At 38.0% G+C, this 18,541-nt stretch overlaps 1 protein-coding gene across 2 annotated transcripts in view; it reads right to left on the reverse strand.

Moving 5' to 3' along the window:
• The window catches only part of LOC138707587 (cadherin-like and PC-esterase domain-containing protein 1), a 496,436-nt gene that overhangs the window by 201,554 nt on the left and 276,341 nt on the right, over nt 1-18,541 (reverse strand). For both annotated transcript variants that reach the window (XR_011334282.1, XM_069837194.1), the window contains exon 3: nt 16,434-16,638. Coding sequence is in view for 1 of the 2 variants with exons in the window: in XM_069837194.1 (XP_069693295.1) it covers nt 16,434-16,638 (205 nt within the window). In the remaining variant the exon portion in view is untranslated. The remainder of the gene's footprint in view (nt 1-16,433; nt 16,639-18,541) is intronic.

The raw sequence follows: 18,541 nt of genomic DNA on the forward strand, positions 1-18,541 counted from the left end.
AAGTTCGAGCTGTAAATCGTTAAATGTTAAATGTTAAATGTTAAATCTTTTAGATTCTTCCATACTGTACTGTAGCAGTAGATAAGCAACATGAAACAGTTACTGAGAATAGGCCTACACACTGCACTCCACTAGATAAATGAGTGGTCGTTCCTTCTCCTCTACCTATAGCAAATCTATGTCATTCTGACGTATCTTCCTCTCCGTTTCGGCGAGCGGTAAACACCGCTCTCCCGCTCCGAAGGAGCGTGCGCGCCAGTTGAGCGCTGTTTGTGCAGGCCTGTTCTAAACACTATTTTACATGCCCAATTTTACACATTGCTTTAACTCGAATCTTCTTCGTAGAGCAGATTCTCTCCTACTCAGTTTTCTTTCGTTGCTTTATCGAGCAACAACCAACTGTCAATCCTCAACTTTGAATAATTACACTGGTGTAAAAATGTCGAACAAGCGACTCTAATTCAGCATGTCAATTCTCGACCAGTCAACATGCTAAACATAGGTGGTGGAGAAGTTGCCTAATGTCCAGGCGTTAGACGAGAAACGTATTATGGTCGTAGGGAAAGAGGAAAAGTAATGCTAGGCCTATACTGTTCGTAGAATTTCTTTTCTTTTTCTCTTCCTACCTGTGATGTCGAAGTCTTCATACTTCAAGTGACTAACACAATTGGAAACCTGTAGTTCGGAGTTGACGTAAGGTCGGGCCTATGGTTGAGACATCGCGGAGCGTATGCTGTAGTTTTGCCGTGAATCAGACACGACCGTTTGGATTTTCTTGGTATTCTCTTACTCAGGGAAACCTTAGGAACCAACACTCCCATTTAATTTACCATTCGAGTGAAAGTAAAAGGTCCTTATGGCCCTTAAGATGTGTCATTCTTGCAGCTTTTAACTCTCTTGCTAACCGATACTTCACTAGGAGAATGATCTTCATTTTTACAAATAACGGATATATCACTTGAGAGAAATAATAATAATAATAATAATAATAATAATAATAATAATAATAATAATTCTTTATTTATACTGGCAGAGTTAAAGCCATAGGGCCTTCCCTTACACCCTACAAGGTCACAAAAAAAAAGAATATATATATATATATATATATATATATATATATACTTACTTACTTACTTACTGGCTTTTAAGGAACCCGGAGGTTCATTGCCGCCCTCACAAAAGCCCGCCATTGGTCCCTATCCTGAGCAAGATTAGTCCAGTCTCTATCATCATATCCTACCTGACTCAAATCCATTTTAATATTATCTTCCCATCTACGTCTTGGCCTCCCCAAACGTCTTATATATATATATATATATATATATATATATATCTATATATATATATATATATATATATATATATATATATATATCTATATATATATATATATATATATATATATATATATATATATATATATATCTATATATATATATATATATATATATATATATATCTATATATATATATATATATATATATATCGCAAGAAAATATCATGTGCACCTTTTAAGAGTCTTTTTTAAAATGAACATATTTTTAAAATCAGATCCACACATGGGCAAGATTAATCCAGTCTCTATCATCATATTCTACCTGACTCAAATCCATTTTAATATTATCTTCCCATCTACGTCTTGGCCTCCCCAAAGGTCTTTTATATATATATCTCGCAAGAAAATATCATGTGCACCTTTTAAGAGTCTTTTTTTAAATGAACATATTTTTAAAATCAGATCGACACATGGGATTCTTGGACTGAAACGGCGGTGTAACGTTTGCAGGTTGATACATTCCGACACTACAACTTCGTAACAAATAAAACAATAAAAATAAATGTGTTTTCGTTCTATCGAGTATTCAAGTACAATGCCAGCATGACCTTGACTTGGCGCCGCGTATGCGCGAGACGTGAGTAAGGAGTCCGCGGCGACTGGGGCTATTTTGGAAGAGGGCAAAAATTTCCGAGTAGTATATCTCACGACTCCGCTTTGGCAGCGCGCTGATTTTGGTGCCAAATTAATGATCTCGTTTAGATATATCGATTTAAGCCAGGCGAATTAACGTAAAACCCACGGCCATGTCCCCGAGAGCCAAGAAAAAAAAAATTGTCTTGCAAGAAACATGATTTCACCTAAACTGAGAAAATAATAGCCATTTACTGTGTTTTCCTTAAATCTGAGATTATAATCTAAAGATTGGTTCTCAATGGGCATCACAGCTTATTTCATATTAACTTTATAGATTTTTAAATTTACATTAAAGAAATTTTGTTTATTTTTCAATGTATTTTTACTAGAAAATTGCTCATTTTCATTCTAATTTAACCACTGTAGTCCAACCTCTAGACATTATTACAAAAGACAAGTGTACAAAATTTGAATGAAATCAGACAAACGGTTCTTGAGATATCTGGTTTTTATATCGAAAAATGTAATTATCAAGAAAATGAGTCTAAAGTTGGGACATGCTTGTACTGATATCCGGCACTAAAAGGCACCTGCTGCATATCGATCGTCCAGTTCAAAAGTGCGACAACTCAAAAATTGCCATTTTTTAGTTATTTGCGCTACTGAAAGCCCCTTTCGGAACTCTTTCCGATTCAGTATTGAGATAAGTCATATTTACAACCAAAAAGAAAAAAAAACTAAATAAACTGCTTTAGAAATAATTATAACTATGGACTTTACTAATTCATTATTAGTACATTTCGAAATCTATTAATAATGAACTGGAAGATTATGATAAACTCGTCCTGAATACTGACTCATTTCTAATTGTCGTGGTTATGAACCAGAACTCTGTTCCTTTCTAAGTGATTTATTTGAAACTTTCAACTGAAGATATCTCAAAACTTGTTTTTTTTTAGTTGTCGCACTTTTGAACTAGACGATGGATATGTTACACACTCCCTGTCAACAGATATCTGAAAATTTTGAAATATATACAGAAAAGTCTATTCTATCGATAAGACAAAAACGAATTTTCAATTTTATTCACGATTCTTGCTGTATAAGCTCCCTTAAATGTAATATTTTTAGATTTCGACTTGTCTTAGAGAGTCACTTTTCTTCACTTAATATCTGGCATAACACCCTGAGATAAAACGCCGGTACTTTCGTGAGAAACCGACATTAGACTAGCAGACGACTGGATAAAAATATCGTGCAATGTAACGCTCTTTTTTTCATCAAAATAAAAATTTTGCTGTAACATATGCCTACATCATCAGTTGGTAGAAGAATATCAGAAGAAACTGTTAAGCTTCTAGATTCAATGAACGCTTGTTATTACAGCCAAAGTGAAATTAACCCCAGAGTTTATTCGACGATAAGTAACTACTGCAGTTGGTGTAGATCTATTACATAAACTAATACAAAACACATAGTAAGCGCTCTAGGGCTCTGGGAAGCAAGGCTGCAGTGTTTACCTATTCATCTCGGGAACAAGCTGAACGAGGACTCATCAGGGAGCGCGCCGTCCGTCTCTGGAGTCGCTGATTTGTGGGTTAGTGAATGCTCTATTAACGAACACAAGTATAAGAGGTTTGGCGAGGAGTAAACACACAATAGTATTCTATTATTACGCATTATTTGAGCTAATGAAGTAATAATGTGTGAGAAGCACGACATAACTTGCAGTTAAACTGCAGTTGAACCAAGAAAAATATAATTTTATAGAAGTCGAAAAATACCGTATATACGCGCATATTAGATCCTCTTCCCCCACTTTTCTTTTCTTTTAATGCAAAAAGTATGAGGGTTTTATGTGCGCATATGAAAAGAAAAAAAAAGCAGTAATGATATAATAGTACATTATGAAACGAGCCTATAATGGTAATAATTAAGACGCAAGTATGTTTGTTTATGAAACTCGCTTGCGCTCGTTTCATAATTTTCATAATTACCATTATAGGCAAGTTTCATACGACTTTTTATGCTCGACCATATTTCTAACTTGAAATTATTCAAAAGTAGGTTATGTTATGGTTATGTAAGTGAGTAGCGAACTGACCTGAATTGTGAGATGTGCGCAGACGCGAAAGTATTGATTTTTTCCGAGGCCGAATGTCATTGACCTTGACATAACGTAGAGGAGTCTTGATATAACCTGGAAATTGATTTAGAATTGAAAAACGAGATGACAGATTGAATTTATTTGAATATTATTTACAATTAACGCTAATTATTATAGTAACAGAACATAACCTTCTGCGACACTATTGGATTTCCAGCCTCCGTGACTTTTCGCTAATTGTCTTTCGATTGCATATCCGAGAATAATCGATACTTGCGGTTTCATAATGGTACAATGGTGATTTCTCATTGGCTAAATAACTGAATTATAATGAATAGGCGTATAATTACTACATTTCGGCATGGTCGAGCATAAAGATTTTAAAGTTAGATAAAAGTAGAAATTAGTTTTAAAATGTCAAATATTGTTACAGTACCGAATCATATTGGGTTGCACTGGAAATTCACGACCAGCAACTTTCACTCCTTCTTTTCTCCGCGAAGTCAATCACATTCAATTTAAATAATACAAAATAACTCGCTTACTTGTTGATCATTTTTACATGCGTACCTGACACTGATATCTTTCTCTGATTGACTGAATTCGAAAGTACGATATGCGAAAACCGATACCATCAGTAGAAGAATTTTTTTTTTCCCTCTTCCTGTACTGTGACAACGGAATAACTAACGAGATAGAAAGTACGGTAGGTAGTTTGAGGATCAGCGCGGAAACAATTGGAGAAGTAACGGAACAACGGGACAGACGATGGTTCCTTAAGCGGGTTTTACCTTGCAGTCGTTTCGTGAGGATTTGTTATTGATAATTTACACTACTTTGCAGAGTTCATAGGCAGGAATTCAGAACCTAGAGCCTTGTATTTTACATCTCGGAGGCGTTTAATACGCGGATATATATTTTTTACATTCTGCTCTTAAAGGAGAGTGGGGTGTAACAAGCGAGCAGATAAGGTTCTTATGTATGGTTGAAAGACAGAATATTTAATAGGAGTACATAGGAACATGTAAAGTAAAAGAAATGCTGGATTCTGAGAAATTGAACAACCTATAAAAATAAATTTTTTGTTCAAATCAGAAAGCAGAAAATTTGGAATAGGCGATAAGGCAGCAATTTAAAACAGTGATCAACGAGAAGACAAGCATGCAGTCAGAAAAGCAGAAGGAAGAAATGCCGTTAGATGAAAAAGAAATCTTTTGAATATCCACAATCTTGTCATAACAGATGATAACCCGTAAATGAATAAGAATGCAGTCAACTCCGCATATAGTGAACCTCTGCGGACTTGCATATTTCGTTCACTATGTCCGAAGCGTCTCTTCCCTAACCTTAAATGACAGAATTGAATGAAATTGTAAACAAGAAACTAAAATATTTCATTTTTGTGGAATGGATTACACTGTATACTGTTACTCACAGTTGATTTACTTAAAGTATGCTGTCAACCCACGTCCGCTTGCGAAAGACCACGTTCAATGTCACTTATAATATTCGCCTTATCTTCCAAAGAAAACACTTTACGCTTCGACATTTTTATATAATACATCCACTGTTGAAACACTAGAAACAGACAAACGCTATTATGGTGTGACTGCGTACTCAGCCTTGGAATTTCCCGGGTCACTTAATGGAAACTGGGCGAGGGTTGATGGAATTTGAAAGCCATCGAAATCTTACCTTCATTAATGCTCTGGACATAATGTCCGTCCCCTCTTAATAAAAGAAATCAATTTCATTTTCCGTTGTTTCGATGCTATCCGTCATAATGGAAATGTTTCTGAGAACAAAGGCAATCATTTGGCGGTGGAGGATTAGAAATAACAGTAGAGTACCTGAGAATAGAATCTCAACCCTTCGACGGTGGAGTGAGACAAGGTCGTTGCCTGGATTTACAGTACAGCTCATTGCCCTGGAATCACTGATCCTACTTTTGTCCTTTGTCTAAAGGAGTAAGAAACTCAGAATGTTGTTCTCAACACATTCTTTCAATTTTATACAAAAAGGTCTGACTTCAAATAAGAATTTGTCAGGATGCAAGGTTCACTATAACCGAAGCGAGGGTTTGCTATAAACGGAAATATTAATGTACTTTCTAATGTATGCGGGTTAGGACCAACGATTTAGGTTCACTATAGCCGAATGTTCACTATAACCGAGTTCATTACATCCAGAGTTGACTGTACTTATGTTGGACTTTATCTACAGTGGCCACGATTTCATCGTACTCTAGCGGCACGGCTTTGACACTGCTATTGTTTTTGTACAACGCACTGCTTATCTCTGCTGGACGCAGAGTTATCAGTCTTGCTAATGAAAACATAAAGATTTCAAGAGTACCTACAAAATAGTTAGGAATGAAATATATAATCCTGTTTATAAGATGTCGGCCTAGGTGGCGCAGTCGGTTGAGTGCTGGCCTCCTGTGCCGGAACTTGCGGGTTCGATTCGGGCCCAGGTCGATGAAATTTAACTGTGCTTAAATGCGAACACGCCATGTCAGTAGATTTACTGGCATGTAAAAGAACTCCTGCGGGACAAAATTCTGGCGACGCTGATGTAACCTCGGCAGTTGCGAGCGTCGTTAAATAAAACATAATTTAATTTATATGGTCCCTGATGTAATTACAGTTTCCTGCTGCGCAATAAATATCAATATATTATTGTAGAAAATTGCACCCTTTCCCTTGCCTTTCATATTTGGTTCATGCTTCTCCACTTTCTCTAACAAAGTAGAATACACAAATGGTAATGTGCTCAAATGAACTGCCTCGTTAAGTTTTGGTAATAAAGGAAATTTGAACTAAGTTTAATTGCCTTTTTCTAGACAGCGATAATTTCAAAAAATGCCTAGAATACGCACTACTATGACAATTTATGTCAACCGCTGTGAAGTAACGGTTAGCATGTCTGACCGTAAGCGGTCTGGGGTTCAAGTTCTGGTTGGAACAAGCTACTTGGTTGAGGTTCTTTCGGTGTTTTCCCGTAAAGGCTGGTTTACAATAAACCGGGAACGGAAACGACAACGAGAACAAGAACGGAAATAGTAGACAAATTTTCCGGGCTATGAGGCCGTGGTCTGTTGGTTGTGTGCACACAACCAACAGACCACGGCCTCATAGCCCGGAAAACTTTTCTACTATTGGCACCGGCCGTGAAAGCCTACACTCCAATATAAGAACAGAAATATTGTTAAAATAAATGTATTTAACAAAATATTTCCGTTCTCGTTTTCGTTGTCCTTTCCGTTCCCGGTTTATTGTGAACCAGCCTTAACCCATTAAGAGGAAGTGCTGGGTAACTTTCGGCGCTGGAACCTGGACTCATCTTCACCTTCATTTTATTCAGACGCTAGATAAACATCACAGTTGATAAATGATAGTAAAATAAACCAACTTAATCTGTGATAATTTGTTTATTTCAGAAATAATGTACAGGGTGTCTGACTGAAGCCGTTCATAAATTGTTTTAGGCTTCATGACTAGGGGTCGATACACAATACTATTCGACGTTGAAATTCTCTAACTCGCAGAACTTGTATTTAAGTTTAAGTACGATTGAGAACGGTTGACGTAACAGATAGACAGAGGTTCGGTGAACCGATTGATATGTTAATTCATACGATGCGCCTGAGTACAGAAACAAACATTTATAATACCGTGCGCTGATCTCTCGAGATAGTTCATGGCTCTTAGCTTGAGTGTTGTGTTCATATGAATGTTTCGACTCTCTGAGTGGGTTTCAATACTCGGTTCTTCCTTTCGCACTTTTTTAATTTCGAAAGTCGATTCCAGGTGATTCTAGAATATTCTAATTAATACTACTTTAAAATGGAAATACTCAATCCATCACAACATCATATGAATCAAAATTTTCCACAGCAGTTTCTATAAAAGCTTGAATTCTACAGTCGGTAACGTTTACGATTTGAATATCTGAGCTCTTAACAGCAAAAGTGAAAGATAGCGAGAGAAGAATTACATATAAATAGGTAATATTCATTCTCCACAGGAAGATAACTCTCGTTTCCCGCATTATATTCTCTTCGAATTTTTACATTATTTTTTTAAGCATTGAAACAAGTTCTGCCCCGCTATTTCTTTGTGGCACTATATTGTTATTTAGTCAACTGTCCGAAAACAGGTTTGAACCTCATAAGTAACACTAATAAGGGATCACTCATGAGGCAACTAACCCAAGAAGTGATAGGGTAGGGTGGCCAGTATCTTTTCCCCTCTATTACATTCATCCCTGACGGATAACATATTACACTAATCAGACTTCAGATGTATAATAGTGAACGAGATTAAAAAATCGAATAATATTAGGGTGCTATTCATAAACATTTCTCTAGCCCCGGCTTTCGACTGATTACTTGTACGGGACTCATATCATGTCACATCATATCATATCATATCCATATCATATCATATCGTACCATATCATATCATATCATATCATATCATATCATTTCATATCATATCATATCATATTCATAGATATTTCTCTAGCCCGCGCTACGAGCGTGCTAAACTATCCCCGACTATCGACTGATTACTTGTAAGGGATTCATATATCATATCATATCATATCATATCATATCATATCATATCATATCATATCATATCATATCATATCATATCATATCATATCATATCATATCATATATCATGTCATATCATATCATATCATATCATATCATATCATATCACAACATATCATATATCATATCATATCATATCATATCATATCATATCATATCATATCATATCATATCATATCATATCATGTCATATATCATATCATATCATATCCATAGACATTTCTCTAGCCCGCGCTACGACTGTGCTAAACTATCCCCGACTATCGACTTACTTGTAAGGGATTCATATCATATCATATCATATCATATCATATCATATCATATCATATCATATCATGTCATGTCATATCATATTCATAGACATTTCTCTAGCCCGCGCTACGACTGTGCTAAACTATCCCCGACTATCGACTTACTTGTAAGGGATTCATATCATATCATATCATATCATATCATATCATATCATATCATATCATATCATATCATATCATATCATATCATATATCATATCATATCATATCATATCATATCATATCATATCATATCATATCATATCATATCATATATCATATCATATCATATCATATCATATCATATCATATCATATCATATCATATCATATATCATATCATATCATATCATATCATATCATATCATATCATATCATATCATATCATATATATCATGTCATGTCATGCCATATATCATATCATATAATCATATATCATATCGTATCGTATCGTTTCATTTCGTTTCATTTCATTTCATATCATATATCGTATCATATCATATCATATCATATCATATCATATCATATCATATCATATCATATCATATCATATCATATCATATCATATCATATCATATCATATCATATCGCTAACACTGCTTTATGAATACGAAAAACGTTAGTTCGCTGATCATCCACCGGAAGCCCGCGCTAAGAATGTCTATTAATACGGCCCTAAGCGAGTAATCTTCTTCCGCTGCCTATGTGCAGCACGACTAGGCTTTCCTTCCTCAGTAGAAGTTTTTTCTCTTATTGAAAATACTCGAGGAAATGTGTCTTTGCAGATTTTATGACAGTGGCATGCCAAACCGCTTTTAATATGCCCTGAGTTTGCAAATGTTTCATGAAGGAAATAAATTGTCCTTCTTTCTGCACAATAACTTTATACAGCCCGAGTATAATTTATTTGTCACGTAACGATATATTTTCAGTCCATTGAACGACTGTTTCTAGCCCGTCTGTCAAATTTAAATTCCACTTCTGTTTTGATACTTTATACAGTTATTTTTTTAAATGTTGTCAAGTCATGATGAATATTAACTGCTGCAAACATTTCTTTAAAAAGTTGAAAATTAATTTGGTAAATAAAAACCGCATTTTCGGCTAATTGCATTGTTCAAATCCGTGAATGAAATGATACTTATCGTGCGAACAGAATTTTTTGGCTCAGAAAATACTCTCGTTAAAAGATAAAACCTAAAGCAATTAATCAATTGAGAGGTTTGGGAGTAAAAATGATAAGTGACGTTTTAGAGCTTTGAAGTTATGAGATAGGTAAACATTTATACAGGCAACAATTTATAAAGTCACCAGGAAAATAAAATCTCTATACTTCTGCCATCTGTTGAGATGTTGGAAAACTAACTACTGCATTAGACGCAGATTGTGAGATACCATATTATACATTACATATCTCATTTTTGACCAAAATGTCAGTTACCATATTTTACGTCCGAGCCCCTCAATTGCGAATAGGTAATTAGATCCGATGTCCAGGCTTCATGTGCAGTTAAAATTTATGTACTTGTAGGTGATAGGAATCCTCAGCATACTTGTATTTAGAAGGGAAGTGAAGTTGAGTTTTTCGCATTGGAGATATTGTAATATGTACTAATTCTTTCATTTAAACTTATCAACCGGCTCTCCCAATAGAAATCGGAGTCTTGATATGACGATTGCAGAGCTGATTCCGTTTATTATATTCATCATATTACTTATATGAATCCGAATGTTAATGGCTGTTATTTTAAATTGTTGTTGCTTGAAAACGTAGGAGAAATATATTGTTAAAAGGCGGCCCTTGCCGGGCGCGACAAGCGCTGGTATTCCATTGATATACAATTGACAAGTTTGCCGGGCTTCATTTCCGACAGTGGGTCTCGAACACAGAAACGCGGTCTCCACGCAGCGCCAGAGCCATTCCTTAAGTGCCAAGTACAGTCTTCCCTCAGTACTTATTTCCTTCTTGTTCTCAGCTGAGGAATTGAGACAAATGGAGGAGAGAACAAAATGAAATCCCACTCGACTTGTTGAACATCCATTACCCAGAGAGTTGTCACGGGACAAGCAACGGGCCCCCTCCACGCGCTAAACACACCCTCCGTTCGCTTCATTACTACCCAAAGATTGCCGACAAGGCGGACTTTGTTTTTCAAGAACAATATCGATTTCATATTATCGTGGTAATTAAATTCAAGGCACTGAATAAATTATTTATATGAATATGCACCACTGTCAGAGCGTTGGAGACCCGGGTTCTGTATCCGGTGACTCCAAGTGTAAGTCTCAGTAGGCCTATACGTTTCTTCGAGACATTAGTCTCTCAACTGTCCTCAGTTCACAACCAACCTTTGGTGTCGCTCAGTAGTTAACGACCTGATCTCTTGCTGCAAGACTAGGCCCTGTCGTACACGACTGCAACAAATGTCGACAGAATACAGGAATTGGTGTTATCCGACAGGCGCGTAACTGATGTCGCATCCACATTGGGTTGAACATGCTCAAATCCACCACATGATTCCCGGTGTGTTGGGATATCAGAAGTTTTCAGCAAGATAAGGTACCGACACAGCTCACCCCTGATTACAAAACTGCAGGATGACAATAAGCTTGTAACACTTGTGGCGGTGTGAGGACGAGGGCAATGACTACCTTTTCAGCATCATCACAGCGGATGAGACGTGGGTGCACCTCTTTACCTCGGAGACCAAGGCTTCCTCAATGGCATCGAAACATCCCAGCTCACCCGTCCGGGAAAAATTCAAAGTGTCGCAGTCCGCAGCGAAGATTATGCTGAGACGCGAAGGGTGTCATTTTGCTTGATTTCCTCACTGCAGGGACCGTCAATGCGGCACGCTATTGCCACACACTAAGCCAACTGAAGTCCGCCATTCGATGCAAGAGACCAGGGCGCTTAAGTCGAGGAATTTTGTTCTTGGATGACAATGCAAGACCCCACACAGCACTGGACACTGCAGAACTCATTCGTCATCTGGGATGGGAGAGAATGAAACATCCGGCCTACAGCCCCGATCTTGCACCATCGGCGAACTTGCACCTTTTTCCTGCGTTGAAGTCAGCACTATCGGAACGTCACTTCGGAAGCAACGAAAAGGTGCAACAGGCTGAGAAGAACGTCCTGAAATCACTGGACACTGAATTTTACCAGGAAGGTTTCTTCAAATTGATTTCACGGTACGACAAATGTATCAGTGTCGGTGGTGACTATGTGGAAAAATAGCCAAAGCTTTGTCTTTTGTTAGGGCAGTGTTTTTTCTCACTTCGTAATATAGATTCCCTGCGAAATAAAATGACGAAACTTATATTCTGAACGTCCCTCGTAGTATTAAACGCAGATTCCATTGAGGTCCATTATTTTGTCATATAAGAGATTTTAAACGGCTGACTCCATCCATATTCATTGTTGTGTAGTAGGTAGCATACGGCGGATTGCATCCATTTTATTGTAAGATGTATTAAGCGGTGAACTTATTTTAGGTCTATTGTGGAGTAAAAGTAAATAAACGGTAGATTTCTTGTAGGTTCAGTGTGCTGTAAGAGTTATAAAACTGGTGACTTTATCTAGCTCATTGGGAAGTAATAGGAATTGTTGACTACAGCAGACTCCATCCAGATCCATTTTGTTGTAAGAGATATTAAACGGCAAATTTATTCTGTCAATTTTGCTATAAATTATATTTAGTTTTAGAATTCATCCAGATCGATTGTCTTTAAGAAATATTAAACTGCAGACTTCATCCAGGCCCATTGTGCTTAAGGGAGTATTAAATGGCAAATTTATTCTAGTGCCATTGTACTGTAAGCGGTATTAAACTTCAGATTTCATCCAAGTCAATTTCGTTTAAGAAATATTAAACTGCAGAATTCATCCAGGTCCATTTTGCTTAAGGGAGTATTAAATGGCAAATTTATTCTAGTGCCATTGTACTGTAAGCGGTATTAAACTTCAGACTTCATCCAAGTCAATTTCGTTTAAGAAATATTAAACTGCAGACTTCATCCAGGTCCATTGTGCTTAAGGGAGTATTAAATGGCAAATTTATTCTAGGTCCATTGTATTGTAAGCGGTATTAAAGTGCACAGTTCATCAAAGACCACTGTGCTGTGAGAGATATTGAACTGTAGACTTAATCCAAGTCCATACTATTGTAAGGAGTATTAAATTGCAAAATTTATTCCATGTCCGTTCTGTTGTAATAGTTATTAAACCGCAGACTTCGTTCATCTCCATTTTGTCCAGGCAGATTTATTCTACGTCCATTGTACTGTAAGAGGTATTAAAGTGCAGACTTCATCCAGGTCATTTTATTACAATATATTAATTTGCAAATTCCATCCAGGTTCATTATTGTTTAAGGAGAGTTGAGAAGAAAACATTATCCAAGTATATTGTGTTATAAGAAATGGTAAATGGTTAACGTCATTCAGGTTCATTTTGTTTCAAAGTGGTAATAAACTGCATTAAATCCAGACGTTTTAAATGGACTGGGTACGTAGCATGTATGGGTGAATCGAGAAATGGATATAGAGTGTTAGTTGAGAAACCTGAGGAGAAAACATTTGAGAAGGCCGAGACGTAGATGGGAGGACAATATTAAAATGGATTTGAGTGACGTGGATATGATGCTGAGGACTGGATTAATCTTGCTCAGGATAGGGACCGATGGTGGGCTAATGTGAGGCGGCAATGAACCTCCGAGTGCTCTGAAAACCATTTGCAAGTTGTATTAAACTGGAGATTCCAAACTGGATCATTGTGGTGTAAGAGATTTTAAATGGTAGACTTCAAATCCGTTGAGATGTGACAGATAATTCGTAGACTTCATCTAGGTGCAAATTAAAGGGAAGACCACATCCAAGTTCATTGTGTTGTAAGATGTAATTAACCTCCGATTTCAATCAGATCAATTCTTGTGTAAGAGGTATTGTATGACAGATTCCATCGTGGTCCACTTTGGTGTAAGATAGATTAAACTGTAGACTCCGTGTTAATTTTTGTATAAGTTTCATCGCGTTGCAAGACGTATTAAACTGTAGATTCAATCCAGGTCAATGGCTGCAGGTTATACCAATGCTCATTTTGATGTAGGTAGGAGATATTATACGTTAGACTTCGAGTTTATTGTAATGCAAGAGATATTAACCCGTTGACTTCATCTATGTCCATTTTGGTGCAAGAAATAATTAAAGAGGAGACGCTATTGAAGTTCCTTGTGGTCTAGGAGGCATTAAGTAGCAGATTTCATCCATATTCATGAAATGACAGACATTGTGCAGATAAATTTAGTGCAAGAAGTATGAAATGGTAGGTTCCATACATGTTCATTTTTATGTCACACTTTATCCCGGCGTAATTACTGTATGAAATATGAAACTGTAGACTCCATCCATGCCCATTCTGATATAAGGAATGATTAAAGCTCAAAGTTCATCCAGGTTCATTGCGATGTAAAAGTTATTAAATGACACATTTAACCCAGGCAGATTTAATGTAATAAATATGAAACGGTAGACTCCATTCATGTCCGTTGTGACGTAAGAGATAATTAAAGTGGAACATTAAATAGCACAGTTTGTTCAAGTGTATTTAGTGTAATAAATATAAGACGGTAGATTCCATCCATATCCATTGTGGTGTAAGAGATAGTTTGAGCATATAATCTATCCATGTTAAATTGAAGTGCACATGATATGAAACGTCAAACTCCATTTAGGTTACACGATTCTTGTGTAGGCGGCAACAATTCGATTTATTCCATCCAGATTCAGAATTACTTATCGGGTACTGAAACGGTAGATTCCGCAGAGATGTAAATTTTGATAAGACCTTACTCTTTGTGGACAAAATTCACAGCGTACGTGCACTCAAGCGATCTCATTTCAAGTAAAATTCCAACTAATTGAACATAATTATGTTCAAACTAATATCTAATTTATAGATTTCATAGAAAAAAATAGAGATTTTTATTGACTCGTCCTAAAGTAGCGGTTAAGAGACTTATAAATCTGTTCTTGCATTGTCATTTATGAGCAGGCTTCGGTCCTGGGCACAGAAACGCATGAAGTTCAGAACGCACAGACGATAGTATTGTGTTGGTCCAGTGGAGTGGGAGATGGAGCGCGCCGTTACTTCGTGTCTCAACGTGTAAACAGTCCGTCGTAGTACGCCACAAAATATATTTCACCCTGTACAGATGCAGTATATACAGTACATTCCTAGTGTAGACAATAAATGTCTACCATTAAAGTATTAACGTGAGTTGTAACCTTCAATCAGGTGTCCCTACGCCGAAGCCTGTTACACATACCGCAGCCAAGCAGCAATACACACAACGTCATGCACATTACGGACCCACCTGTGCTGTTGCAGTCACCCGTCCACACGGGTCATGACGTCATTTATACTCCGTGTACTCTAAACCTCATACTGGTTACTCTGTGTCCCTAGGCCTAAGCCTGGTTATGATAGCCAGTATTTCACACCCATAAAGAATTGCGGTCCAAGTACTTATTAATATGACATTTGTGACAAATAAATCCACTTCAAATGAAACAGGCAATCCTTCATATTAGTCACTTTTAGAATATGCACAGTTTATAGTAGTCCCGCGCCGTGGCGTCGTGGTCTAAGGCATCCGCATCCTGCCTAGGACTCGTGGTACGGAATGCGCGCTGGTTCGAGTTCTCATGGGGGAAGAAATTTTCTCATGAAATTTCGGCCAGTGTATGGGACCGGTGCCCACCCAGCATCGTGATGCACTTGGGGAGCTGCGATAGGTAGCGAAATCCGGTTGCGAATGCCAGCTATAATGGGTGGGGGGTTCATCGTGCTGACCACACGATACCTCCATTCTGCTTGGATGATCGTCCACCTCTGCTTCGCATATGGGTGTGAGGCCAGCAGCCGGCTGGTTGGCCTAGGCCCTCCACGGGCTATAGCGCCACGGATTAAAAAAACAGTTTATAATAGAGCTATTTGTTCTACACACACTACTCTCTTCCTTAGTTCTTTCTCCAGAGGTCCGCAGAAGATACTCCTTTTTCTATTAAAAGCTTCCTGTTCCATTGCTGTTCTTCTTTTTATTTCTTGGCAGCAGCTCATGTTACTGCTTAAAGTACACCCCAAGTATTTGAAGCTGTCCACTTGCTCTACTGTCTCATTTAGAATTCGCAAGTTTATCTTCTTTACTTCTTTCCCATGAGCATGGTCTTCGTCTTGTTGGTATTTATGTACAGTCCATACTGCTAACAGTTGTCATTTAGCTCCAGTACGTCAGTTGCAGGGAGGTCATTGTCCTCCCTCCGTACTCGAAGGAACCTGACGTTTTGTCGCTGTGTAGGGATCGAAAATCCGCTCTCTGCAGATAAGTATTATTTTAACAACTGTTGTTATTATTTATGTGTAATACTACAGTCATATTTCAAAGCGAATTTGACACAAAAGAGAAACACAGGAGATATATAATCTTGGTGCGAGCTACTCACCTCGAACAAAAGCTGGAGCAGCTGGGGCGAGCGGAAGGGCGAGTCCGTGCGACCGTCGCGGTACGTCGGCGCGTCCTGGCGCAGTCCCCCAGCGGAGAATCCCAGGTGGTACGTGACATACAAAGACACGAGCGAGAACGACGTCACCACGGCCAGCAGGTCCCTGATAGAGGCCAGCTGCAGCATCCTGGGCAGGAACCCGACGCTGCAACACAGGCCACACTTCTGGAGCAGTCGCAGTCTATTTGCTAGTTACCTGCTATTGAGAAATCTTCACAAAGGTGTTTTTGTAATGATTTGTGGTTTTACAGATTTTTTGTATCTAGTGTCGATGTGAAATGAGACTCGGAAGTTTCTAAACTGTTGCACTTGTTGGTTTCATAAAGACGGAAAAAAAATTGAGTGGAGTCCCTTGGATGTGATATTGATAAGAATTGTTTTACCTTTAATTCAGAAATTAATGAAAAGTTTTCAAAACCTAATCAAATTCGCGTTTGCCTTTATTACCGAAGAGACGATAGATAGCCCTCTAGTTGAAATGTTGAACTGAGCGAGTTAGAAAATCGATGTCATTAATCCATTGCATATGATATATGATAGGCTATACTTTGCTGTAGCGTCGTTTTTAGTAGGTTATTTTACGACGCTGTATCAACATCTCAGGTTATTTAGCTTCTGAATGATACGAAGGTGATAATGTCGGTGAAATGGGTCCGGAGTCCAACACCGAAAGTTACCCACCATTTGCTGAGGGAAAATCCCGGAAAAAACCTCAACCAGGTAACTTGCCCCGACCGGGAATCGAACCCGGGCCACCTGCTTTCGCGGCCAGACGCGCTAGCCGTTACTCCACAGGTTTCGACTCGTAGCGTCGTGGTCTAAGGCAGCGATGTCAGACAGGGACTAGACGGAGCGGAGCGCTCCACTAGACTGGTTGCGTGCTCCGTTGTTTCCACAGACATAAGCAAGTTCAAGCTCCGATCTAGCTCCACAACCGGTATTGGAGCTTACAGCTCTGACACTACTGGTCTAAGGCGTCATACATGAGCTCATCTCTCCTGAGACATGTGGAGGTGAAGCCAACAGTTGGCTCGTACCGTAGGTCATAGCCCTTAAAGGGCTGTTGCTGTTGCGCCACTGATTATTATTATTATTATTATTATTATTATTATTTTATTATTATTATTATCGGTAGTAGTAGCAGTGGTACAGTAGTAATAGTAATGGAAGTAGTAATAGCAATAGCAGCAGGAGTAGTTGTATTAGTAGCTAGTAATATTGTCTGACCTTGTTTAATTGCATTGTTGATTTTGGATATGTGTTATCCTTTTGTATGCCCAACAACAATTAGTGAACGTTTACATTTACTGCAGTAACTTACACGGAGTTCAGGATATGATTTTCAACTTATTGAAAACTACAAGTATTTTCAGGCTGCGTTTGCACTGTGAAGTTCATAACATTATAGCAATGTGTTTATATTCGTACCGTATTTATCGTGTTGTATCGCCTTTGAAATTGAACCTAACATTGCTCATAAATTAGCGCTGGACGTTTATTTAAGACACAATTCAGTAATTCAACTTAATAAGTACGAAGAATATAACTATTTTGACATAAGGATATGGCGGAACCGTATATAGAATGGAAATGGTTGGACCGCAGCGGCGACCATCTTTTTTTCTGTATTATGTTCTGGGTACTGGAGACGGTCTTGATTTACTATTCACGTGCTTGAATCTGCTGCAGCCTTAGCCAGAGGGAAACGCCGCCGTCTATTCCGCCATCCACCAAGGCGCCATCTACCCGAGGAAGCTACACTGCCCCGCTAAACCGCAGTCCTCTAGAAGTAGCCTCGAGTGGGGCTACTTCCGTCATTGACTTCTACCAGAATTTGGTGCCCTCAAGTGGCGAGGTAATACGTTAAAGTACAAAATGCCCAATAAGCCCAACTGTCCAAGAGACCCTAAGTTACTCTTTATGTTTTAAGTTACGTATATGTTTTACCGTACTTACCAATAAAAATTCAAATTTTCTTTTGAAATAAATACCTTATAGTACTCAAATACGGAACTACATTTTCCTGCGTCATGTGAGTGTTTAAGTTA

The sequence above is a fragment of the Periplaneta americana genome, chromosome 10, assembly GCF_040183065.1.
Source record: "Periplaneta americana isolate PAMFEO1 chromosome 10, P.americana_PAMFEO1_priV1, whole genome shotgun sequence".
In the NCBI taxonomy this organism is placed as follows: domain Eukaryota; kingdom Metazoa; phylum Arthropoda; class Insecta; order Blattodea; family Blattidae; genus Periplaneta; species Periplaneta americana.